Below are 27,858 nucleotides of genomic sequence, written 5' to 3'. Positions count from 1 at the left end.
TTCCTAGAGAACTGATGACCTAAAAAACATTCAAACGAATACTCAATAAGGATTCAGGTAAAGCAGCAAAACACTGGCTTGCCACTGGCCAACTCAGAACTTTGTTCCTTTTGACCTCCCCTCCTTTCTCTTTATTCCTCCTTTCCCCATTAATGTGAACATCAGTTTGTCAGATCATTAGTTCACCAAATGATGGGGAAGAAACAAAAACCAAGAAAGTATTACCAGTATAGAAATTTATTTGAATTCAAAATAATATGGCTATATTTATAATAATATAATAATTATCTAAAGCAAATATCATCATTGGCTCTGAAATGGGTCTAAAGATGTCATTCTTTTCAAGTCAAAAAAATACGTAGTAAGAATGTACAAGACAGAAAAAAATATAAAAACAAGTCTGCTGAGTGTTGGGAGTTGGTGAGGGATATCCTACCATATTGTGACTGAGTCCAAATAGAAAACATGCTGCAACAGTTCTCCTGCTTTATCAGCTCCCTGGAAAATAAACCAGTAACCCTGGTAGTGCAGTAACCATTTGGTTAACAGCACAAACTTCCTGATGGACACAGATAGTAATTCACTGCATATTCCTTCTCTAACTTCTCTCTTCACACCAATTCCTTTAAGATGGGTTTCATCCGGTTGACAAAAGATTTGCTTTTATTTGTAAAGTAAAGCAGATAATATCCTGATTGGAGGATTCAACGATTTAGTTGAGGATGCTCAGGGATCAAACTTTGTAAAAGGTCAATTCAGCTAGTTAGCAGAGACTATCAGTGGCTTGCAGAAAAAAAATTCAGATAATATGTTTGTTAAAAAGACAAAAAGAATAAGTGGTTAAAAATGGGTGAAAAAATCCTAGAGATTACTGTGACCTAGACAATCAAAAGCAGATAGGTGACCTTTGATTAAATCCATTTACTTGTGGAGTGAGCTAGAAGGAGGCTCCAAGACAGAGTTTGGTTCCCAACAGTGTCCATGGCCAAAGGGCACACTCAGAAGGTCTCCTCCTCTCGTAGGAACTGGAACACAGATGAGAAGTCTTTCTTTGAGTAGCCCTTTGCACACATCATCCTGTAGATCTGATGGGCCAGACTGCCAAGAAGGATTGGGGTCTTTGTGCTGGTAGCAGAGTCTTGTGCCAATCCCAGATCCTAAATCAAACAAGAGGAAGAGAGAACACATTGAGACTGGTGGTAAAGGCTCTTTAGAACTGTGGTTCCTAATGTTTTGGTTTCAAAGAAGAAAAAATGTAATCTGAAAAAATAAGATAAATACTATGGTAAGTTAACATTTTTTAGTAAGTGCTTTCATATAATTGCAAAACTGCTCCAGACAGAAACCTTGAGTTCTCTTATATTTTTCCACCTTCCACAATACCTGTTTCACAGACTTGAAGAAAAAAAAAATTTCCCTGTGTAATCTTATCTGTGGAAATCTGTAAGACTGACAAAAATTTTTTAAAAGATTCTTAAATGAAAACAAAGAGAAATAAAACTGCAAAACAGGAAACAGTTACAAATATTACTTCATCCAATAAATATTTGAAGTGTGCTGACAATGTGCCAGAAGCTGGGATAAAATGATGAGCAAAACAGCCACAGCCCACCCAAACTCACATTGTGTTAAGGAGAAAGACAAATAAACATGGTATAATTGGATAGGAGTACTATCATGGGATCCAAGGAAGCAGGGTCTGGGGTGCTGGGAAAGGTGAAGAGAAAGAGACAGTGAAGCACAGACCTGGAGCCAGGTGAAAACATCGGGGTGTCAGGGAGGTGGTGGGCAAGGAAGAATGATCCTGGCAGACGGAACAGCAAATGTGAAGGTTTGTAAGAGAGAGAACAAGAGGGAGAAGTGAGTTCAGCATGATGAAAGCAAGGAGTGGGGGATGGGAAAGGAAATCAGTCTGGTTGAGGCAAGCAAAAGCCAAGGCATCTGGGGGCTTGTCAGACAAGTTGCAGGGATGGACTTTAATCTCGAAGTAACTGAAACTACTACAAAAACTTCAAAGTAGAAGTGACACAATCAGGATTTTACATTTTAGAAGCGCACTCTTGCTTTGTTGTGGAAAATAAAGTGGAGAAGATCAGGCTGAAAGACAAGATCAGTTAAGATGTATTTGTGGTACAACACACACGAGGCTCCGCCAAGGTACTGCTAGCGGGGGAGGAGGGATGGATTCAAGGCATATTCAGGAAGCAGAATGAACAAACGTCATGGGGAATGAGGGAGAGTAAGCCAAGTATGGGCACATCTTGTCTGTCTGACTATGCTTCACTTTATCATGCTTCACAAATAATGCATGTTTGTTTTTGTATTTTAATAATCAAAGGTTTGTGGCAATCCTGCATTAAGCAAGTCTATCAGCACTGTTTTTCCAACAGCATGTGCCCAGCCATGCAGCTGTCACATTTTGGTAATTCTCACAATATTTTAAACTTTTTCATTACTATTATTTCTGTTATGGTGACTCTGATCAGTGACTTTTTTTTTTTTTTTTTTTTTGAGACGGAGTTTCTCTCTTGTTGCCCAGGTTGGAGTGTAGCGGTGCAATCTTGACTCACTGCAACCTCCGCCTCCCAGGTTCAAGCGATTTTCCTCCCACAGCCTCCTGAGCAGCTGGGATTACAGGCATGTGCCACCACACCCGGCTTTTTTATTTTTAGTAGAGTTATTTTAGTAGGGTTTTGCCATGTTGGGCAGGCTGGTGTTGAACTCCTAACCTCAGGTGATACACCCGCCTCGGCCTCCCGAAGTGCTGGGATTACAGGCATGAGCCACTGCGCCCAGTGATCTTTGATGTTATTATTGAAACTGTTTTGGGGTGTCACAAAGCGCACATAAGATGGCAAACATAATCGATAAATGTGGTACACATGTATTCTGACTGCCCTGCCGCTGAATGGCAGCTCTCTCTCTTTCAATCCTCAGGCCTCCCTATTCCCTGAGACACAAAATATTGAAATTAGGTCAATTAATAACCCTACAATGATCTCTGAGTGTTCAAATGAAAGGAGTCAGCTGTCTCACACTTTAAATCAAAAGCTAGAAACGATTAAGCTTAGTGAGGAAGGCGTGTAGAAAATCAAGACAGGCTGAAAGGCAGGGCAACTAAAACAGCAGAATGCAAAGAAAAAATTCTTGAAGAAAATTACAAATGCTATTCCAGTGAACACATGAATGATAATGTGTTACTGCTCCCTATTGGCCTTACTGCTGATAGGGAGAAAGTTTGAGTGGTCTGCATAGATCAAACCAGCCACAACATTCCCTTAAACCAAAGCTTAACCCAGAACAAGGCCCTAACTTTCTTCAATTCTATGAAGGCTGAGAGAGGTGAGGAAGCTGCAGAAGATGTGTGAAGCTAGCAGTGATTAGTTCATGAGGTTTCAGCAAAGAAGCCATCTCCATAACATAAAAGTGGAAGGTGAAGCAGCAAGTGCTGATGGAGAAACTGCAGGAAGTTATCCAGAAGATCCAGCTATCACTGATGAGGGTGGCCACACAAAACAACAGATTTTCAGTGTAGATGAAACAGCCTGCTGTTGGAAGATATCATCTAGGACTTTCACAGCTAAAGAGAAGTCAATGTCTGGTTCCAAAGCTTCAAAGGACAGGCTAACCCTGTTGTTAAGGGCCAGTGCAGCTGGTGACTTGAAGTTGAAGCCAGTGCTCATTTATCATTCCAAAAATCCTAGGGCCCTTAAGAATCACACTGAATCTGCTCTGCCTGTGCTCTACAAATGGAACAACAAAGTCTAAAAGAAAGCACATCTGTTTATGGGATGGTTTACTGAGTATTTTAAGCCCACTGTTGAGACCTACTGGTCAGAAGATTCCTTTCAAAACATGACTGCTCACTGACAGTACACGTAGTCACCCAAGGGTGCTGATGTACAAGATTAATGTTGTTTTCATGTCTATGAACACAACAACATCCATTCTGTAGCCCATGGATCAAAGAGTCGTTTTTCAACTCTTATGTGAGAAATATTTCATAAGGCAATAGCTACCATATATAGTGATTCCTCTGACAGATCTGGGCAGAGTAAACTGAAAACCTTATGAAAATAATTTGCCATTCTAGATGCCATTAAGAATATTTGTGATTCATGGGAGGAGGTCAAAATATCAACATTAACAGGAGTTTGGAAGAAGCTGATTCCAATGCTCATGTATAGCTTTGAGGCCTTCACTGGAGAAAGTCACTGCAGATGTGGTGGAAACAGAACTAGAATTAGAAGTGGAGCCTGCAGATGTGACTGAATTACTGCCATCTTGTGCTAAACTTGAAGGGATGAGGAGTTACTTCTTATGGATGAGCAAAGAAAGTGGTTTCTTGAGATAGCTCTACTCCTGGTGAAATGACAACAAAGGATTTAGAATATTACACAAATTTAGTTAATAAAGTAGCATCAGGGTCTGAGAGGATTGCCTCCAATTTTGAAAGAAGTTCTACTGTGGGTAAAATGCTATCAAACAGCAGCACATAAATCTTCTATGAAAGGATGACTCAATCAATGCAGTAAACTTAAACTTCATTACTATCTTATTTTAAGAAATTGTCATAGCCACCCAACCTTCAGCAACCACCAACCCTGGTCAATCAGCAGTCATCAACCTCAAGGCAAGACCTTCCACCAGCAAAAAAGACTTATGACTCACTGAAGGCTCAAATAATTGTTAGCATTTTTTAGCAGTAGAGCATTTTGAAATTAAGATACGTATATTGTTTAGACATAATGCTACTGCACACTTAATAGACTACAGCATAGTGTAAATGTAATTTTTATATGTACTGGGAAACCAAAATATTTGTGTGACTTGCTTTGTTGTGGTTGTCTGGAACTGAACCCACAATATCTCCAAGGTATGCCTGTGTGGTATCTAGGTATACGTATTCTTACTTTTTCTTTTTTTTTTTTGAGATGAAGTCTCGCTCTGTTACCCAGGCTGGAGTGTAATGGCACGATCTCAGCGGACTGCAATCTCCACCTCCCGGGTTCAAGTGATTCTCCTGCCTCAGCCTCCTGAGTAGCTGGGCTTACAGACGCGTGCCACCACGCCTGACTAATTTTTTGTATTTGTAGTAGAAACGGGGTTTCACCACGTTAGCTGGACTGGTCTCGAACTCCTGACCTCAGGTAATCTACCCACCGTGGCCTCCCAAAATGCTGGGATTATAGGCATGAGCCACTGCGCCTGGCCGTATTCTTACTTTTGAATCAGAAACAAACAAAAAAACCCACCCTCAACTGGGAGAAAATAGCACTGCAGAAATCTGAAAGTTAGCTCGTCTAAAAATTATTTTCTACAGTTGACAGCACAGACTTTCTAAAGTTGAGATCTCAAATAAGAGAAGGATGACAATCTGCTTTTCAAATGACTTAACTAATTTTTACATATAAATCCATATATTAAAATCTTAAAGCAGGAAGATGTATTTGGAAATCTATTATCAATGGGAAAATCCTCTCTTCTTTTGTGATGCATATATGCACTGCCAGTGTATTATCAACAATGAGAAAATTCTCACTGCTCTCATTTAAGAAGTTGGTAAATTAACCTAAGTTTATGATGAACCAAATTTTACCAGCTCATATAAACAAACCCAAGCGCGCGCATGCGCACACACACACACATACACAGCCTGGCCCATCTCTCACACACACACACACACACACACACAGCCTGGCCCATCACACACACACACACAGCCTGGCCCATCACACACACACACACACACACACATACAGCCTGGCCCATCACACACACACACACACACAGCCTGGACCATCACACACACACACACACACACACAAACACAGCCTGGCCCATCACACACACACACACACACACACACACACACACACACAGCCTGGCCCATTCTTCTCATCCAAAAGGCCAGGAATAAAAATGAACAAGATACGGATTTTCATCTAAGCTAGGTTTTTACTCTTTCAGTGAGAGTGAATATTCTAGTAATTTTGCCTCTTCTATGAGACATATGCTTTATTAAGAGAAAGAGAAGGAAAGTGTTATTAGACCATGAAACATTTTTCCTTCTCTCTTGGTTAGTGTCTATATTTACCATACCTTAGCCATGAGTGTTGTTCCAAATCCACCCTGATAGTTATTAGCCGAGGGAACACCGTCCATCACTCCAGGCACAGGATTGTAAGTGTCACTTGACCAACACCGTCCTGAGCTCATGTTTAGGATTTTAGCCAATAGTTTTGGGTCAAGCCCTAACCTGTCAAAGGTCAAAGAAAAGAAGTGTTAAGTGTCAAAATGTACAAGTCGTGCGTGACTTATTTATGTATGGGGATGCTCCATCTTCTCTCTCCATTTATTATATGTCTTCTAAAATCTAAGCAGATTGATATGAGAGTGAACAATCCAATTTTGAATTATAGGGTACTAAACACTACTGGTTAAATAACATTTTTGAGCCAGGACCATTTTGCATTTAGAGAAAACCTATGTTATCCTATTATTAAGAAAAACTAATATATAATTGCATAAAAGTACTATTGCTTTATCACACTCATGGGTTTTCTAATCTTTGGACATTACTACATTTTATTAAGAAAAACTAATATATAATTGCATAAAAGTACTATTGCTTTATCACACTCATGGATTTTCTAATCTTTGGACATTACTACATTTATGTGTCACATAAGAACCTTAAACCAATATGATAATTTAAATTCTACATTCTTTACCCACAAATGATATATTTCAGAAAGAAATATTGACAGATAAACGATGCATCATGGGAGTCTGTGTGAATGCATTTATATGTATGTTTATTCCTTTAGTTTTTACGAGAATAAATGCAAGAGATGAGCCAGGAGCTGTAAACGAGCTTAAGAAAAGTTATTATAAAAGAAGACTTTTTTGCTGCAAACTTTTCCTTACTTATTAAATCTTTATTAGACAGTCTTGCTTATGAAGCAAGTCTGCACAGAGTTGTGACATATGCTATCTATTCAGAGACATGCATTATAGTTCTGGGTCAACTGCTGATAAGGTTACTGATCCTGATAAAACAAAGCTTGCCCAAGCGGAAACATCATTTGTTCTATCACTGGGCTGATGGCAGAAACGGCTGTTCAGTATGGACCCTAGAAAAAATAGAATCAAAATGCTCCATTACTTGGATTCTAAAGATATAATGCAGTTTGGGAAGCACAATTTTGCTAAGTATCATTGAATCAAGTTTCAAATAAAACTTTATACCTAGCAATTTATTTGATTTCTTTTATACACAGAGCCATTATGAAACAATTGTCATAAAAGCTTTCCGCTTTTTCTTAAAACCAACCTCTTCCAGAAAATAAAAACACTGAAAAGAGACACTTATGTAAATGTTAAACAAACTATGCATCTTGGCATGCTTAGATTGCTTGTGTGTCTAAAACACATGTCTGTTTATTTCAAAATCTGAATATCATGGCCAATAAAACATTTTTTTCAGATGCTAGAGCAGGGGGCTGAGGCTAACAGCCAAAAATATGTATGGAATTACCACATAATACAACTGTTATGTAATCAGGCTTTCAAGGGGTAGCTGTGGTTCCCAGACTGCTATGTGGCATATCAAGTATCTGAATTCATATGGTGGCCCATGTTATAGTGATGGATTTTACTAAGGATTATAACAGATACAGAAACTCAGTCTAAATCGGCTATCATTCATTCTGTTCAACTGTAGATTGCCCGAGAGAAACCCAACAGTTTCATTCATTCTTTTATAAAGATCCAAGTTCACTGCATGTATAGTTTGCTACTGATGCTTGCTTTCTCCTTTTAAATAAGATTAGGCTATCAGTATGCTATTGTAGTATATCACTTAGGAAAAGATAAAGCCAGTGTGCTTAGTGAATAATTGTGAAAAGTAAAACCACAAATTAACAATTAGTTAATTCGCTATACCTGGAAAGTACAAATGTTCAAGAATGCATACATCTAATATGCTCCATAAGGAGAAAAGACTTTTAAAGACTCCAAAACGTCGCTTTCTCCCTCCACTTGAAATACAATTTCAGGACTTCCTAATTTAGATCTTTGAAGATGGTTCATCACATTTAAAGCAGCAGAATTCCTCCCTTCTTTCTAATCTACCAGGTTACACTCAGTAGTAGCTCACAAGAGCTTTTACGGCTAAGGAAATTCTCTTCTATAATATTCAACAAAATGGTGAGCAAAGCTAATTATTCTAACTTTGTAAAACCCTACATTTTTCTTGAATGTTCAAGGAAGAGTACTGGTACTGATTGATGGAAACCCTTTTTGGTGAACACATTACTATTTAGAAGCATCCTGAGGGGCACACACAAAAAAATCAGGCGGCAGTTTTTCATTCTCACTTTTCAAATCTGATGCTTCCCCACCGTGCTGATTCCCTTCAGGAGATAGTTACTCCCTCTCCACTTCCCTCCCCCTGCCCCCACCCGTAGCAAAGTGTATCATTAAAAAGAGCAAGTTAGAAGTGTTTTGCATTTCATCTTTCTGAGGATTCTTTCTCTGGCACATACATAACTGACAGTTAAAATTAGACATGATATTAAAATCAGTTACTGAAGTCCTCTGTTTTCCACTGTGCCCAAGGCTTGTAATGGTCTGAAACCAGCTAGAATACACAGTAATTGTCATTCAGAGTCTATCCTAGAACGTCATGCTTCACTGGAGAAGACTGAGTTTCCATTCGAAATCAACAAATTAATCCAAGACAGGTATCTGAAAGGGCAAGTTTAATAGGAAGCAGCTACTGGGCTCTCAACCATGATAAAATGTTATTGCTGTTTCCCTGTAAATTGGCTGGGAACATATGATACTTTCTGCATAAGAGCCCCATTGCTGTTCAGAAGATATACAGCTCAAGCCATCAAAAGAATGACAGTCTGTCAGTCCCCATAATAACTTGCCACTGGATGTGGTTCGAGAGTGCATGCGTGCATGCATGTGGCTTTACAATTGCTGGAATGTTCTCTGATATAAACAGAATGAATTCATTGCTCTGACTGCATATATAATGCATCTCAAATAAACGTCACTGTGTCAAATCTACTCACCTCTAAAACATAAGAATTTTAAATGAGGTTTTGGAATAAGTAAAAATAATGCATAAACTGTAAAAAAATTTTAAAAATTAAACATTTGCCTTCAATGTAACCAACCAAGACTTTAAGGGCCAAAAAAGTTTGTTTATATTATCTGTGAGTAATCTATACTGTCTGGTTTTACGAAAGAATGAAACAAATTATGTCACTAAACTGGGATGTTTATATATCACAGGAACATATCTGGAAATGACACATCTAAGACCATGTCAGTTTTAATTAATCACTTATCCATCAATGTTTACTGAGATCTACTATACCCAAGTGCTACACGTGCAGCCAAGGAGACAGTAAGAAGGAAGCTAAGAGGAGGCTGTGCCAGTCTGCCAGGAGGGCTGAGTTAAGACCCACCTGGATAACTTTTACTTTTGGCAAGAGACTCACTCACTCACTCCCCTACCTCCTCCCTCCTCTCCTTATTTATCTGACAAATCTTCACTGGGTGCCTAATACCTGCCAGGTATATTCTTAAGATATGGCAATGAGTAAACAAACCATTCCCCTTCATGGAGCTTCTAGATGGGAAGACAGGTAATAAACAGACAAATAAATATGTAATGCCAGCTAGTGAGACATGTTAGGAAGAAAAAGATTAAAGTACAATTTAATTTCAAACAATAACCACCTCACCACAACCACAAATATCATTACCACATATCGACACCTACTATGTGCCAGAAATTGTTTTACGTGGGTTAACTCACTTAATCTTCACAACAACCCAGTGGATAGATGTAATTATTTCTGTCATTTTATAAACGAAAAAAGCTTAATTATGTGGGACAGCTTGGATGCAGACCTACATGCACGCCCAAACACATGCTATTGTATTGGCTAGTAGTTGACTATTAAGTAGGTGGTGAACTTAATACGTATTGGTATACGTAGGTAGTAAACCAATACGTATTGGCTAGTTGTTGATAAAATATGATGGCATTTTATCAGTTTATTAAGAAATCTGTATGATAAGTGAATGATTTGGGTTGACATAGTCTTAGATGTTTCATTTCCAGATCTGTTCCTGTGATACAAACATCCCAGTTTAGTGACATAATTTGTTTTGTTCTTACGTAAAACCAGACAGTATAGAGACATACAAAGAACAAACTTTCTGGCCGTTTACAAATTACAAACTTTTGCCATCTGTTATATTTATTAGGGTACACAACTAAGGCTCCAGTCATCACATAAATGCAAAAGCAACATCTTCTAAGGGCAGTATGCAAGAAACTATTAATAAAACCACACTGGAGGGAAAGTTCTCATCTTGAACAGCTTTCCAGAAGTTCAGCTGCTTCAAGCTTCTTTTGGTGGAAGACAATACAGTGGGTGCTGGAGGAGCCTGGGCCTGGTTGGTAATGCAAATAACTTGTTATACTACCAATATATATATATTTTAAATCAATTTCCAGTGGAGCTGGTAATTTAAAACAACAAAACATTATCAATGTTGTCTCTATGTGATACACAGGAACAAAACCTCTCTAATACAAGTAGGGTACTTTCAGGGCCATAAAACTATGATTCTAATGCCTATGTAGGAATGCAATTAGAAAGCAGAAAGGTCTAATAAAAAAGGAATCTCAAAATATATTGTATACCATATTTTGTACTTTTTTTTTTTTTACAACATTTAAAAACTTTGCTAACATCCATAAAGACTCATTGTAAAAGAGCATAGAGTCAATAAGAATTTTAAACTGTAAGATTTTATTCTTCATTATTTTTTAAAAAGTGTTCCAGAAAAACCACTGACTTATGAGAATAAAATTAATCAGAGATGATGACTTCACAGGAATGGGTGACTCAATTTGTAAATGTTGACATTAATGCTCTGAAAAATTTCACTTCAGAGTGGACAGAATATAAATGTGGCTAAACCGTTTTGATGCTATACTACTTTGTGGGAATTTACTACTTGAGAATTTATGCTTGCTGATGCCAATTTTCTCTTTCACCTTGCAGAGCTCAATAAATCGTGGCTGCTCTCTATACTCTATTAGAGAAAAATCCTGTCACTTTAAACCATGTCTGTAAACCGTGGAGAAAAGACAATAGCAGAAGCATTCATTTTTAGGGCCTTTAAACCACTGAGAATCTTTGTAAGATAAAGTGGTAAAACCCTCATGTTATGAAAATAAGCAATTCATTGGTATAATCTGAAACACGAGAAACTTATACATTATTTTTAACAGTTAAGTACAACTAGTGAGTTTCTGCCTTGTGTTCAGACTTTTAAAATATATTTTATGTTATATATATCAGTATATATGTAGAGTTTTAGAAAAATTAAACATTTAAAAGTTTCATATTTCTAAATAATAATTTTGTCATAGTTGATCAGAGCCAAAAATAAGGGAAACTCTGTTAATTGCTTCTGCTCTCTTACATGTCTTTTTTTTAAAATCACTTTTCATTTTCTCCTTGAAAACGAACCCACTACAAGTGAGTGGGCAAAGAGGGAAAGTTGTAGTACAGTATAGCCTAAGTTCATCCAGCATTTTACTTTATATAATCATTTATATCCAGAAAATAAAAATAAAATTCTAAACATACATATGCATACCAATCCTGCTGTCAACACCAATTGTATATGTAATTTATGTTCCAGAAATGTACATTTTCCTCTTCCATGAAATTAGTCTAGAGAATGAACATGAAAACAAGTTGCCAGTAACCAGGTTTTCAATTATAAGTGACCCATATCCTAAAACTGGCCACAATACAAACATAACACTCTGAAAAGGTGCCTGTATACTACCACTTTTATTAAGGCTCTGTACAGACATGCTTTACCGTCTTATGGACATTCAATTTTAAAATGTAAATGGTACACGATATTGATAAACCAATTAGTGCTGATGCAAAGCAAATTCCTCTTTTATCTCAATTACAACATGACAACTTAATAGGTCAAGATAGTTAAACATCTGAGACAAGGGCAATTCAATAAAATAACAGCATCTTGATATGGTAATTAAGAGGAAATGTGAATCCGTTACTGTGTTTTCAAAAATATCTCAAGTATGTTGGCTCTTTTTATTACTTTTATTAAAAGCTGTGCTAGGAAACACTATTCTGTTTTGTGATATATTTGGTAAGCAGTTTTGGGGAATGTGATGAAAGCAACTGAGTAAAGCATCCTGCTCATTAAGCATTTTCTAAAGCAATGTATATTTATTATTTTCATGAAATATAAAACATTCAAAAAATTAATTAGGTGATTAATCATATGTAGCATTACTAACCCAAAAGATTAAAGGCTAAAATTAAGACATTAACCTTAAGCATTTAAAAGATGATCATCCATAGGAAAAACAGAATTCCTGAATCACTTTAAGCAAAGTATGCCATTTTAATAGAAAGATACATACTAATGCAAAGTAACTAAACGACAGGCAAAATAAAATGAAAGAGTTATACATATGAACTGCAGCTTTATGAATGCTATCCAGTTTTTAGCCTGAGAATGAACCACCAAGAACACTTTTAGGGCAGATTTGGGGGACCATATTTTTAAAAGGTACATAAACTAGTCACATGGTAGCATACCACTTGAATTCACTACACACTAAAACCATGTCTTATACAAATTTGTCCCGACATTGCCAAAGTATGTTTAAATTTTATAGTAAAAATGTTTCTTGCATTTCAACATAATAGAAGAAATGGGGCTCCCATATAAAAAGGATAATATAACTTCAAATGCACAGGCAATACATTTTATGGCTATGGCAAAAAGTATTCATGCTCTCCTGGGTCCTATTGCTTGTCCAATAAGCAAAGTCTGTTCAAGTTGAATAATGAAGTACTTTCAAAATGTTCTTGGATCAACTCATTTATCTCTCATGAACATCATTTTTTTAACATCAGAAAATCAAATAGGAAAGCCTATAAAAATGTTAGTATAAAAATGTACTATTCAAACCTGATTCCAAGATTCATAGTTTCAGCAGTTCCGATCATACTAATAGCTAACAGCATGTTGTTGCAGATCTTTGCCGCCTGAAAATAAATTGAGTACATATTAAATATCTGTATTTTCAAGCTATAACTCACAGGATGTTTTTCCTTGCCCAATTCCAGGGGCTACGTTCTAAAAGAAGTAACATTCAACTGTTGATTTTCTCGAGTGGGGAAGAGAACATGATGCAGCCTGGCTCCCTCTGAACCTCATGCTATCCCACAGCAGACTTGCAGGTCTCCTCCACTAGGTAATAAATTTGCCTATGTGAAAATTTATTTTTCACATCGCTACTACGGGCTCAGCACTATAGGGTACAACTGCTCTTTACAGGATGTAACTTACAGTCTAATTGGGAAATGGGAGTAATATGCTATATGAAAAGGCAACAAAACAAGTGGTGAATTGTAAGGTAGAAGCTATAAGAGATAGGAGGAGGAGTTCAGAGCAACACGATCACTGAAGGCAGGAAGAGAGAGGAAGTGGAACCTGAAATCATCCTTTAGGAGGCCAAGGCAGGATTTAAACAGGCAAGAAAGGGAAAGAAGGAGATCCGGGGAGAAGGGTAAATATATAAGGATTAAATATTTTACATGGGATGTTGCTGGGGAACAGTAAGAAAATTGATTAATATGCCTATGTTTTAAGGAATAGTGAGAAATTTGATAGTTAAGACTGGGGCAAGAACATGTCAGCTATGAAAGCTAGGGTGTAGAGTTAAAATTTGACACGGTAGGAAATTGGGATCTATTCAAAGTTTCAGAATGGGGAAGCACTATGATGATACAAGCATCTTGATGGAGTTGGTCTGGGTTATGGTGTTGGACTGAGGGGTAAATTTGGCATTCAGGGACTTATTAGGCCCCCTGAGCAGTAAACTAGGTGTGAGACACTGAAAGAAAGGGTTGGACCAGGTCCTGTGTTGAATGGAAATGAAGGTCAACAATGAGAGTAATTTGAATTAATAGAGCTTGGAGACTGTGTAAGAATATGGAGACAATAACTATATCTAAGATAATACCAAGTCTAGAGTGAGAGAGAGTCCTAGTGACTAGGATAAAAGCATTAAGAGGAGGAGTGAGAGTGTGTGTGTGTGTATTGGGAGGGGGAGGGAAACAACTAGCTTGATTTCAGTGTTCAGTATTGTTTAATCGTCTGTCAATCACCTCATATTTCTAAATTAAAGTTACTTTTCAAGAAAAAGTTTGAAGTCCATGAGTTATTGCTGCCTGATTGTACTATAAATAGAGCTATGGCAAGTACAGTTGACCCTTGAATGATGAGGGGGTTAGGGGTGCCAACCCCTGGTTGCAGTCAAAAACCTATGTATAACTTTTGACTCTCCAAAAACTTAAGTACTAATAGCCCACTGTTGACTGGAAGCCTCGTCAATAACACAAACAGTTGATTAACACATATTTTTACATGTATTATATATTGTATTCTTACGGTAAAGTAAGCTAGAGAAAAAATGTTACTGAGAGAATCATGAGGAAGATAAAAATATATTTATTATTCATTAAGTGGAAGTGGATCATCATAAAGGTCTTCAATCCCATCATCTTAATAATGAGTAGGCTGAGGAGGAAGAGGAGGTGTTGGCTCTTTGCTGTCTCAGGGGTGACAGAGGTGGAGGTGGTAGAAGGGGAGGCAGGAGGGGCTGGCACGCTCTGGATAACTTTATAGAAATTGTAATTTCTATCAGACTTTTCTGCTGTTTCATTTCTCTAAAAACGTTTTTGTATGGTACCAATCCGTCTTCCACTGTTTGCTTTATTTTCAGTGTCTGTATCATAGAAAGGTCCATGTTGTAAAAGAAGTTGAAAGGAGTCTTGAATAATAAGAACCATTCTGCCTTACTGTCTAATGTCCATTTGTTTCCTGGCACTGCTTTCAGTACATCATCTTCCTCCTCATCTGGCACTGTTCAGAAGCACTCATCTCCATCAAGTCTCTTCTGTTAATTACTCTGGTGTGGTGTCTATTAGCTCTTGAATTTCTCCAAGATCCGTATCTTGAAAGCTTTCATACACTCCCCACCTTTTCTGCCATATGCACAGTCTCTTTAGTGATTTCCTTGATTGGCCCTGCCATAAATCCTGTGAAGTCCAGTACAACATCTGGACACTTTTTTCCAGCAGGAATTTACTGTTAGGGACTTGATGGCTTTCAAGGTGTTTTCTACAATAACAATGGCATCTTCAGTGGTGTAATCGTTCCAGATTTTCATGATGTTCTATCAGGGTTTTCTTCCACAGTGACAATCCTTCCCATAGAGTACCATGTGTAATAAGCCTTAAAGGTCCTTATGATCCCCTAATCTAGAGGCTGAATTAGGGGTGTTGTGTTTAGGGGCAAGTTGGCCCCTTGGATGCCCTTCAGTGTTGAACTCATATTATTCTGGGTGGCCAGGGGTACTGTCCAATATCAAAATAGCTTTAAAAGTCAGTCCCTTACTGGTAAGATATTTCCTGACTCCAGAGACAAAACCATTGATGGAAACAATCCAGAAACAGGGTTCTCACTGTCCAGGCCTTCTTGCTGTACAACCAAAAGACAGGCAGCTGGTATTTATCTTTTTACTCAAAGCCTCAGGAGTTAGCAACTTTATAGATAAGGGCAGTCCTGATTACCAACCCAACTGCATTTGTACAAAACAGGAGAGTCAGCCTATCCTTTCCTGCCTTAAATCCTGGTGCTTGCTTCTCTTCCCAATAAATGTCCTTTGAGCATCCTTTTTATTTCCCCCCATCATAGGGCACTTCTGTCTGGATTAAAAACTCATTCAGGCAGATATCCTTTCTCTTCAATTATTTTTCTTAATGGCACCTGGGAACTGTCTGCTGTCTCTTGGTTGGCAGAAACTACTTCGCTTATTATCTTGACATTTTTTAAGCAAACCTCCTCCTAAAATTATCAAACTATCCTTTGCTGGCATTAAATTCTCCAGCTTTAGATCCTTCATTTTCTTTTTGCTTTAAGTTGTCATATAATGACTTCACTTTTTCTTGAATCATATTAGATGTAAGTATGCCTTTCTATAGCAATCCTGCATCTACATAAAAGCTGCATTTTCAATGTGAGATAAAAAGATGTTCTGCAAAAAGTGCAAGCCTGCTGGAGTAGCTGCAGTGATGGGTTCATGACTATTCTTTTCTTTTTTTACAATGGTCCTTACATTGGATTTGTTTATCTTGAAATGGGGGGCAAATGCAACCGCAGACCTCAATCCATGGTACATATCAGGCAATTCAACTTTTTTTTGCAATGTCATGATTTTTCTCAGCTTCTTGGGAGCACTTCCAGCATCACTAGTGGCACTTTGTATGGGTCCTATGGTGTCATTTAAGGTTTATGGTATTGCACTAAACATGATAAAAAATACAAGAGAATTCCAAGAGATCGTGTTTACTATGATACACAATTTACTGAAGAGATGAACCACTCACACAAAGATGATTAGTGTCACATGACATTTTATGTCCAACACTTGTAACACGTGAGTTCACTGCAATAGCAACAGGAGGTGGCCACAAAATTATTACAGCAGTACAGTATTACTATAGTTAATTTTATGCCATTATGATTTAATACTTCTTTTCCCAACTGTGAATGGTGCCATGTATGGTCTATAAGTGTTTGTAAATTTTGATAAATTTTAACTCTTTGTAACAGATTTGTGCATATTTATAAACTAGCATCTATCTACATATATTTTATGCGTTCATGACATATCTAACTTTTTCTTAATTTTTTTGGTATTTATAGGCCATGTGGTTCACCTGTTTTTTCAAACTGTCACAAATCTTCAAAAAGTTTTCAACATATCTATGGAAAAAAATACATGTATAAGTGGGCCCACGGAGTTCAAATCTGTGTTGTCCAAGGGTCAACTGTAATTACAAAATTAGGTGGAGGAAAATAGCAACTCAGAAACAAGCACTTCAAAATAAGAGCAGTTTTAAGGATGATTTCAGTAGTTGCTGGGATGACATGTCAAGATCCTAATAACGAAATTTTTTTCCCTTTTTTTTTTTTTTGAGATAGGTTCTTGCTCTATCACCCAGGCTGACTGCAGTGGCTCTATCATGGCTCAGTGCAACCTCGATCCCCCACCCCTGGGGTCAGGTGATCCCCCCACCTCAGCCTCCTAAGTAGCTGGGACTATGTAAGTGTGTGTCACCACACTCGACTAATTTTTTTGTTTATTGTAGAGATGGGGTCTTACTATGTTGCCCTGGCTGGTGTCTAACTCCTGGGCCCGAGTGATCCTCCTGCTTCAGCCTCCCAAAGTGTTGGGATTACAGGCATGAGTCATCGCATCTGGCCAGTAATGGAAGTTTTTTTAATAAGTTAATTGACTGATGTCTGCTTAAGCCCACCAGGAATGATGCAAAACTAATTTATTCCAAATAAATTTTTAAAAATCTGAGCAAAGAAAGAATCCAAAGGTTGAAGAAAGAAGAATAAAAATATGGTCAGGAAAGAGAAAGGAACATTAGTCAATTTTACATCATCAAGTCAAGGTCATTAATGTAAAAATCTTACCTGCCCAGTCCCAACAGCTCCACAGTATACCACGTTGGAGCCCATGCACCCCAGCAACTCTTGGGCAGCAGCAAATTCATCTTCAACTCCTCCCACCATAAACGTGAGGTTCCCAGATCGTGCAGCTCCTACACCTGAATCATTTGGGGGTAAAGGGATAGAAGCAAAAGAATACATTTCTTAAAATTTTTAGGCATATAATAAAATTAGAGAAACCAACTAAAAACATCCTGCCTCCAAACTGTATTTTTGCCAGGCATGTATAAGATACTCTAAATCTCTACAGAAATATTCAGCAATCAAGTATCACCCAGATTAATCACAAACCAAAAGAGACATATAGATTCAGTCGTACTCTGAATCTCAACTCACCTTAATCATTTCAGCACAATCATGGCCTAACAGATAAGGGAACTTAAGATGTAAATGTTATTATTCCCATGCATCTATTATTCTCCTAAGAAACCTATTAAGTTACAGAAAGTACACACACAAAAAGTTTTACCTGGGCCCTGATCAGCAAAGGAGCAGCCAGAGAGAGGTCTGCTGCCCACGTTTGGATTTGGGGTTCTTGCTCACTCACCCACTCTCCAAATACTATCTATAAGTGAGATCTACAAAAAGGGAGACCTGGCTCTTTGTTCCTTAAACAAGTAGGCATTTCAGATGGTAGATTCTTTTTTTAAGGCAAGAAAAACTGTTGTTTATTTTGACTGATTATTCTCATGTGTACTTTTCAATATTATTTGATTTTTCTTTTCCTTCCTGCTATACATCTTTTGGGCAATTTATTTTTAGTGATATGAGCAAGAAGAAGAAATAAACTTTAACACTGACTTCACTACTCCTTAGTAACTTTTAACAAAGACTTAATGCATGTTCATTCATTCGAGTGACTGGAGAAACAACTTTTTATTTAGCACAGAAAATATGATCTAGACTTGTCCTAAAAGGAAGAGGAAGAAGCTTCATTCATCTAAATTTTTATTAACTATAAAATCAAGAGTATTATTACTGTTTTTAATATTCAAAGAAATCTTGGTTCATAATTTTCAAGCTAGGCTTTATTTTTCAAAACTTCCCAGGCAAGTATGTGGAAGAACTTATTTTACAGTACGGTAAGAACAAAGAAACTGTAATTGTCTGTAGTATATATCAAATCTGGCCATTAGAATAGACAGCTGCAAGTAATGGCCTGCTTTTGAATTTAATGTATTCAATGAAATACCGTATTTATGTTTTTTAAAAGCCCAAGTGAAGAAATACCTATTTCATTCAAATTGTGAATATTTTGCTTTCTATTTTACAGTTGATACTAGTCATAGCCAATGATTAAAAGTCAAAAAAAAGTCAGCATTATGCTAGCCAAACAATCTTGGAATAGTGAGTGCCCACATGTTCTGAAAACCTGAGATGCTCATGCATATAGTTAAATTACATTATTTTGCAATATCTTCACTTTGAAATGGATTATATACAAAAACCCAATTTATAAAAAATGCGTTCAGTTAGCCAATCTATGTCATTCAAACATTCTTATTAACATTTAAGTGACCGTTGTTTTGTTAGTTTCTAGTTTACTTTATCAAGATGGTAAACCATTAATGTTTTACAATTATTTTGCTCAATTTCTATAGCCATTTTTATTTAAACCATATAACCACCATTCCTCCTAATCCTGTTGATCTCACCTAGAGAAATTAAGTAGAAGATTTAAGTCAAAGCTTACAAACAAATCCAGCACTATCCATCATAGATCAATAGCTTTGCTTTGTATTTAGATTACAGACTGCTAAATAGCTTCAGAGTCATTTATTTAAAAAAAATTAATGTTGACAGTGATTCTCAGCTGGTTAGTCTTTTGACAGGTGTACTTTCTCACTTGTTCAAACACATATTTTAAAAAGCAGAAATAAGTTGCTTAAGCAAGAGAAGACCACAAAAGAAAGAATAGTTTATCTTTTAATTCAGAGGTCTGTGGTAGTTCGACTCTTTCCTCATATTGATGTGGTATCATAATTATTTCCGACTTCATCATAACCTACATGCCAAAGTAAGGGTCTAACTAAAATGGGTAATTCTAAAGTTTTGACATTCCTTGGAACCAAATCTTATCTTCTCATACATATTCCTTTAATCATACAACACTATCAAGCCTAGTCCCTCTGCAAAGGCAGAATTAAGACCTAAATTAGCTAGGCATGGTGGTTCACATCTGTAATCCCAGCACTTTGGGAGGCTGAGGCCAGTGGACTGCTTGAGCCCAGAAGTTTGAGACCAGCCTGGGCAACAGGGCGAAACCCCATCTCTACAAAAAATACAAAAATTAGCTGGGCATGGTGGCATGTGCCTGTAGTCCCAGCTACTCAGGAGGCTGAGATGGAGGATTGCTTGAACCCAGAAGGTGGAAGCTGCAGTGAGCTGAGATCATGCCACTGCACTCCAGCCTGGACAACAGAGCAAGACCTTGTCTCAAAATCAAAACAAAGAGACCGAAATTATCCTGAAATAAATGTAAGTAACCATTTTGAACTTAGGAAAGAATATCTAGAAAGCTGTGACTCTAAAGTTGTGTAAGACAGCTTATGGATTTCAGAAGACATTGTATAGATTTTTATGTCTATCAAAAATGAAGAAATTTATTACAATGACATGCCATTTTGATTCAAGTCCATTTTCTAAAATATAAAAACACAGAATGCATACTCGGGTAGCTGCTAGAATACTGGAAGAAATATTTATTTTACTATATATTTTAGTAATTGTATATACAAAACCAAAATCCACCCTGTGCTTAATTCTATTACAGCATTTATCATACTTTATTAAAATCTTGGATTTTCTTGTCTGATTCTTCCATTATAAACTTCCCACAAAGTCAGCACTGGGGGCATGGCTTGCCAGCATCCCCATTATCTATTATAGTGCATGATATACTCAACAAATGGTTGGTTGATAAATAAACTAATAAGCATGGTAGAAAGGGTAAAATATCTGGAGATGTTATATTTTGTTTTGGGGATGCGCCACTTGCTGGCAAATTGTGTGACAAATTATTTAACTTCTGAGTCTCAGTGTATAAAACAGGAAAAGTATTAATAACCTCTTCATAGATTGGCTGTGAATATGTAAATGTATGCTGTAAAATAAAAATGCTATTTATTTTTTGAGACAGGGTCTTGCTCTGTCACCCTGGCTGGAGTGTAATGATCATAGCTCACTGCAGCCTCAACCTCCCAGGCTCAAGCAATCCTCCCACGTTCAAGCAATCCTCCCACCTCAGCCTTTTGAGTAGCTCGGACTACAGGCATGTGTCATTGTGCCTGGCTATTTGTTTTTTGTTGTTGTTGTTGTTGGTAGACAGGGTTTCATTTAGGTTGGTCTCGAACTTCTGGGCTCAAGCAATTCTCCTGCCTTGGCCTCCCAAAGTGCTGGGATTACAAGCATGAGCACCCTGCCCAGCTAAAAATGCTATTTAAATGTAAGGGCTTACTACTTTTTAACTTGAATTTGTGAAGTGGACATTTTCCTATTTAGTTACTTAAGCCATTGTCTTCTCTGGGATAATTTTAGCCTCTCTTTTTAAGTATTAGTGGGTTTGGGCTGCACCTGTAAATAACAGAAGCAGGGTGGCTCAGGTTAAGAAAAACTTTAGTGGTCTACAGCCATTATGTTAAGATGTGCAAAATCTTTCACTGGCAGCATAGTGAATGGGGAAGACACAAGAAATCTGCATTTGTTTTATCTATTCAACACAATTAACTGGGCACCTACTAAGAATCAGGCCCTGTGGTAAGCCCTTGGGTGAAGGATGAATCACAAATGTCCCTGCTCCTAAGAAGTTAGGCACTGGTGATTCAGCCACTTCTCTCACTGTCCGTCCCTACTACCCTGGTCTGAGCCACAGGTAACTCCTGCCTGGATTACTGCAATAGTCTCCTACTTTATTTCCCTTCTCCTCTTGTCTCTGTAGTCTGTTCTCCATATAGCAGCTAGAGGAATCCTCTTAAAATATACATCTAGTTCACCCGGCTCATGTTTGTTCCCTATTCCCAACCCTCCAAAGACTTCCTATCACTCTTGGTATAAAATCCCAAGTCCTACAAAGCCCTACATGACATGGCTCTGGGCTACCTCTCCTATTTCATTTCATGTCATTCTTCCCATCACTTGCTGCTTTCCAGCCACCCTGCCCTCCTTGCTGTTCTTGAAACAGGTGAAGTATGCTCCCATCTCAAAGCCTTGAACTGGCTATTCCTTTTGCCGGAAATGTTCTTCCCCCAGATATTCATGACTGGTATAGTTTAGTTCATTGAGGCCTCTGTTCAAAATTCACCTCTTGAGAGAGGCCTTCCCTGACCACTCAACCTAACAATCTAAAATAGCATCTCATCGCTCTCTCCTTTTCCTGCTTCAATTTTATTCATAGCATTTATCACCTCTTTAACACTTTCATTTGTTTCTGGTCTGTATTCCCTAGAATAACACTAGCTCCATGAGGGCAGTAATCGTTGGCTCATTCACTCACATCCACCAGCTCTAGTACATAAGAGATTCTCAGGAGGCAAGAGAGAAGAAAAGTCCAGGAAACAGACCACAACTGTAATACCATGTGATAACTGCTCTCACAAGATATGCATGAGATGCCAAGGATTACAGACAAAGCATTTCTATCATTCCAGCAAGTCATTAAATGCTGCTCACCCTGTTTCTTCATCTAGGATGTGACGTGGTTAGAGAAAATTACCACTGAATTCCTTTTAAGGCTTTGAAATTCTATAATTTTGGGTTTTCAAGTTCATAATCATCCACTTTCCCACATTTATTATATTAACACACAAAACTATGGCATGTTTTATTTTGTACAAAAAAAAAAAAGTTCCAAATGAGAAAAAAAATTTTCTCATGTAACTACATTAACCCTAAAAAGCCTAAATATTTGTGGCTGCCTTTAGTGCTTTTTCTAACACTTCCCTGTGATGATGTCTCTAGTGTTTCTCTCCCATAATACTAGAATCGGAAACACTGAACTCATTTGTAGAAATAAATGTTTTTGGCAAATGCCCAAACCGCGCAAAATGGGTAGCTGACTACCCTGATTTTAAAGTGATAGACATCTGTCACTTCTCTTGGTAATCTGTTTTGATTTTAGTAAGCCTTATAGGGGAGAAGCACTTTTAAATCTAAGCACAAATCCTCTAAATCAGCCTCTCTCTCTCTCTTAAAAAAAAAAGGTATCATAGATGACTCCATTTGCTAAGCTACGTTCCTTCTTCCCTTCCACACCTACTTATAGTTGACATCAAAAATGTGATCACTGGAGATCCATTCTTCAGTGGTCCTCAACCCTGAGAATGAGGAAGAAACAATCCTTGTTCTCAACGAGTTTGAAATTTTGTGCTTGTGATGCTGGGGGGAGGGAGACGTTGGAGAATGGAGGTAGCGGAAGGGATAAGGAAAATACAGATAGCTAATAAAAGAGTCAGATTCGTGCTATTAGAGGGTATACAGTTGTACAGAGGTCCAAAGAGGAAAAATATCATCAGCAAATATTTATTCAGTGCCTTTAACAACTTGTTAGATCTTCGTGCTATGTGTAAAGATTCAACAAGTAAATATATTTGCTGAATCAAAAATAAGGACTTGTTTTCTGTTATATTCAGAAACTACTTGAAATACGACTATCACAGAAAGTCCAAAATGTAAGGTCATGGTAGTTATAAAACCTAGTCTTTGCACTCAAAAAGTACAAAATATAATTAGGGAAAGAGATGTATAACCAGAAGAAAATGCCGAAAGGTAGCATCACATACCAAGAATCAATGAATGAGGGCAATCACCACCAAATCCTGATTCCCCCTTTCCTTTCATTTTTCAACCTTCGTCATTGAAAGAACCATTCTCAGAAAGAGAAGGGGTGAAAAAACAACAAATTGTTCTTGAAGAGTAATATTCTTGCTGTCAACTGTAGGTAGGCATATAAAAACTCTGATAAGAATATAGGTATTCTGAATCCATTTGCAAATCTAGTTCAGAGCAGTTTAACTAACATGAACTGAGCAGGTAATCTGGTATGCTTTTTATTAGATGCTGAGTTCTGCCTGTTCTCTAAATGCACGTAACACTCTACCTCTCTTCACAACCAATGTGGGTATGCTTATCAGAGCAAAAAAATTAGAGAGCTTTTAGAAAATCAGAAATAAGGAGAAGTTCAAGAGACCTGTACAACATAGTGATTATAGTTAGTAACAATGTACTGTATTCTTGAAAATTGCTCAGAGAGTAGATTTTAAGTGCTTTTATCACACAAATAGTATGTGAGGTAATGCATATGTTAATTATTTCGGTTTAGCCATTTCACAATATGTACATATTTCAAAATATGTTGTACATGCTAAATATATACAATTTTTATTTGTCAATTAAAAAACGAAATCAAATTTTCAAAAGAAAACAAAATCAGCATTAAGAACAATAAAAAAAGAAACCATAGTATCTCACAACAAATCTCAAATATGGATCTGAGTATCTTAGAAGTCTTGGGAAACCCTATTTGGGAGCAAGCATCTTTTCCTTGAACTGAGTTCCATATTTTTAAAAATTCTCATTTGGAACTTCATGCAGGAACAGTAAATGAAGTAATGAACAATGTTTCCACATTTTTGCATCAAAAATAGTGACCTTTTTTTCCCAAGATAAACTGAATTGAAGCTTGGTTCTTGCTTTATATCCTTTCCAGGCTAATCTTAGCCTTATACCTATAAAATAAATAAAACTTAAATCACCTCATTCTAACATTTATGCTTATCTGTCTCCTAATCTTTGGGCAGTTTTATTTGATATGAGAATGAAAACAGGCTCAAGTCTTAAGTTATACATTAACATGAAAATAACCAGCAACTGAAAACATTATTCACTATTACTTAACATTTCCTTTCTTTTATCTGAGACGAGTCTCAATCTGTCGCCCAGGCTGGAGTGCCATGGCGCAATCTCAGCTCATTGCAACCTCTGCCTCCCGGGTTCAAGCAATTCTCCTGCCTCAGCCTCCCGAGTAGCTGGGACTACAGGAGCGTGCCACTACACCTAGCTAATATTTTTGTATTTTTAGTAGAGACAGGGTTTCACCATGTTGGCCAGGATGGTCTCGATATCTTCACCTCGTGATCCTCCTGCCTCGGCCCCCCAAAGTGCTGGGATTACAGGCGTGAGTCACCACGCCCAGCCAACATTTTTTATATAGTCTCAAAGTTCCTCCCATTTTTTCTCCATTAAGTTATTCTTTCTGAAGTACCTATATATTTATGCTTCGGCAAAAAGGTGAACTACATAACTCACTGTACCCTCTCTTCTGTCTTGAGTTGTAGGAAGCAATGAATTTTCTCTTCTCTCCTTAAATGACCTCTGATTTTTAAATCTTTATTTTCCTTGTCAGTGAATCCTAATTACTTCTTTGGTCTCCTCATCTAACCCTTGCAACAAAAACTACCACTCAAGGCACACTGAAAACTATTTGCAATGGCCAGAATGTGCAATGATTTTTCAAGTACCCATGCCTATCTTGGGCTGTTCCCTCACATGAAATACCCTTCTCTGCCTTCTTTGCCTGGCTAACTCCTGCTTATTTTTCAAGACTCAACTCATGTCAACTCTGAGAAGTATTTCATGACCCCTCTTTCTCTATCCTTAAAACATTCCTGGTGATATCTCTAATAAAGCACTTACACTACTCTAATCAATGATTTTTCTGGTGTGTCTTATTAAGATCCTTATGGGCATGAGCTGTTTGAATCTTTGCACCCCGCACATGGCATGTATCTGATAAATGTTAATTTTCTTCTTAGTAGGCAGGCAGATATCAATGGCTAATAAAATGACCAATAATCCTCATTAAGACTCATTAAGACAGTATTTTCTAGTTTATCAAAAAACTTTTTAGTATCAATGTATTTATTGTAATCTTGAAAATTACTGAGAGTAGATTTTTAAATAACTTGACCACACCCCCCCCCCCCACACACACACACGGTTAGTATGTGAGGTAATTAACTAGCTCAGTTTGGCCAATCTACAATGTATACATATTTTATAACATGCACACAATACATACAATTTTTTATTTGTCAATTACTTTTTTTAAAAGTTCAACTTTGGGGCAGCATGATTCTTCACATGTGGTAATGGCATTTTCATTTACTGCTACATAAGCATGCATAAGCATAAGTGTATATGTATGGGGACATTATTATGAAGAGTTAAAAGTGAAAAACGTGATTGAGTTAAAAAAACTTGGAAAGAAATCACAGGGCAGGGTCCCACCTCTTGGACAAGTTATAACAACTCTCAATCTTGGTTTCTTCATCTGACAACAGTGATAAAAACACTGGCCACACTAACTTTGACACTCAAATCAAGCAATACATTGGAAAGGTATACAGCTATTACACAAATGTTATAAAAAATTTAAACATAACAAGTACATTTATTCAGCTTAAACATGTCAAAGTCTTTGACCTAACAGTAGCAAAGAGCTGAAATTTGGAATTTAGCCTTACTGAAAAGGTGACCCAAAGAATTATGATAGATAAATAATGATGCAGGTGCTGATAACTTAGATTAACCACTCCCAAGTTACTAATAAGGAGATCATTTTCCATTCTATGGCTATTGGAAAGAAGGCTTCAAGTCCAAAGAGGGAAGAGATGGAAAACTAAAAAGTACAATTCAAATTATATTTGTCTTTAACACTATAAAAATATTGCCGCCAAAGCACTTCCATTGATATATAGCCAAACATAGTAAATCACTTAATTTACTCAAAAGAACTTAAATGTTTTAACCAGTGTGCCATCAAAAGACATCAAGAAGAGCACCAATGGGACCTGGGCTGCAATGTGAGCCATCTTTAAAATGCAATTGTTCTAATCATTTTCTACAGATGCAGCCTCACAAGGGGCTGCTGTCACAGGGACCATTTACGACTTGTTATGGTGTCTCTATTGTTTACCAGCGACATTCGCAGAAAAAGGCGACAGCTGGGAAAGAAAGCTGCTACTCAACGAACAATATAATCCCGTGAAAGTAATCAACAAATTTAAGGGTGTTAATTAACTTTACACTTTATCATGTTCAATTAGTTGTCCTTTCTAGAAAAGATTGCCGTGCACAATCAGTTTAGAGCATGCCATGTTTGATTTGTAAGTGATCACTGTTTCTGTTTCAGAGTCCATGTCAGATGTTCTCTTGGGTTTTGGTGACACAGATGAATGGCTTTGCACATGTTAGGGGTGATCTGGTTTAACATAAGCCAGCATAACATAACCCCTTGTTAACACTATTTCTGGCATTATCCAAGCTGGAAACAGAAAAGCAAAAACACTCACAGCACTCTTCTGGAGTCAGATAAACAAAGTTTAGTTAGCTTTTCCTGAAATAAACACAGACACAAATACATGAAGAAATAAGCAATTTTTCATCATTATTTTTTAGAGTAAGACTTGTCTTTCAGGAGCATGTTTGGGATCATTTCCTCCCAGCAACGTCTCAAAGCTCTGCTATATTATGCACAAAGCACCACTGTATCCTCAGACTTTACATAATGCACACAGTCTTTTCTATGGCAGTTGAATAAATGTTAGGGATATGTTGTTAAGTGCTGGCTTGTGTTAAATTCTAGAATATGACTTTTAAATCCAGAAACTGTATTTCACAAGTATGAAAAATCTGGAGGAAGAGTATTAATCTATGAATGCAATTTGCCTTCTCTCTTACCTTAATGCACCTGTTCCTACTTGCTAATAGGACAAGGAAAAGCTCATGATGGAGTGACAATATATTCAGTATTGCATTTTAATGAAAGTCACTGCAGCAGTTCCTCTGAATTGATAAATAGAGTTCTGCATCAAAATATTTCATAAGCCATTGACAAAGTGAACAAAACTCAAAACTGATATTTGGTAGGTGTTTATCTTTAAGAAAACAAAAGCAAGGGACATGCATCTATCTCTTTTTTTAGAAGAGGCATCTACATAGGATTGTGACACATCTTAATAAAGCTATACCTTGCTCTTAGAGACTAGCCATTTCCTGCACAATACACAAATTAAATGCATATAAATAAACTGTAGCTGATTAGCTAAAGCGTACAGAAGGACAAAGCTGAACTTCTTCAAAATAGAAAAGTTGTTGACTCTGAAAGCTAATAATGTCCTA

The 27,858-nt window shown here is 37.2% G+C and overlaps 1 protein-coding gene across 2 annotated transcripts in view; it reads right to left on the bottom strand.

Moving 5' to 3' along the window:
* Positions 1-219: 219 nt before the first annotated feature.
* HIBADH (3-hydroxyisobutyrate dehydrogenase) overlaps positions 220-27,858 on the bottom strand; it is a 141,115-nt gene continuing 113,476 nt past the window's right edge. For both annotated transcript variants that reach the window (XM_025379876.1, XM_025379877.1), the window contains exons 5-8: positions 17,647-17,780; positions 13,063-13,139; positions 6,103-6,259; positions 220-1,157 (exon numbers count right to left, since the gene is read on the bottom strand). In XM_025379876.1, the coding sequence (XP_025235661.1) occupies positions 999-1,157; positions 6,103-6,259; positions 13,063-13,139; positions 17,647-17,780 (527 nt within the window). In that variant the 3' untranslated portion in view covers positions 220-998. The remainder of the gene's footprint in view (positions 1,158-6,102; positions 6,260-13,062; positions 13,140-17,646; positions 17,781-27,858) is intronic.

This window comes from Theropithecus gelada, chromosome 3 (assembly GCF_003255815.1).
Source record: "Theropithecus gelada isolate Dixy chromosome 3, Tgel_1.0, whole genome shotgun sequence".
Taxonomy (NCBI): Eukaryota; Metazoa; Chordata; class Mammalia; order Primates; family Cercopithecidae; genus Theropithecus; species Theropithecus gelada.
Note: the sequence above shows the minus strand (reverse complement) of the source record. Positions and strands in the feature narration are given on the sequence as shown.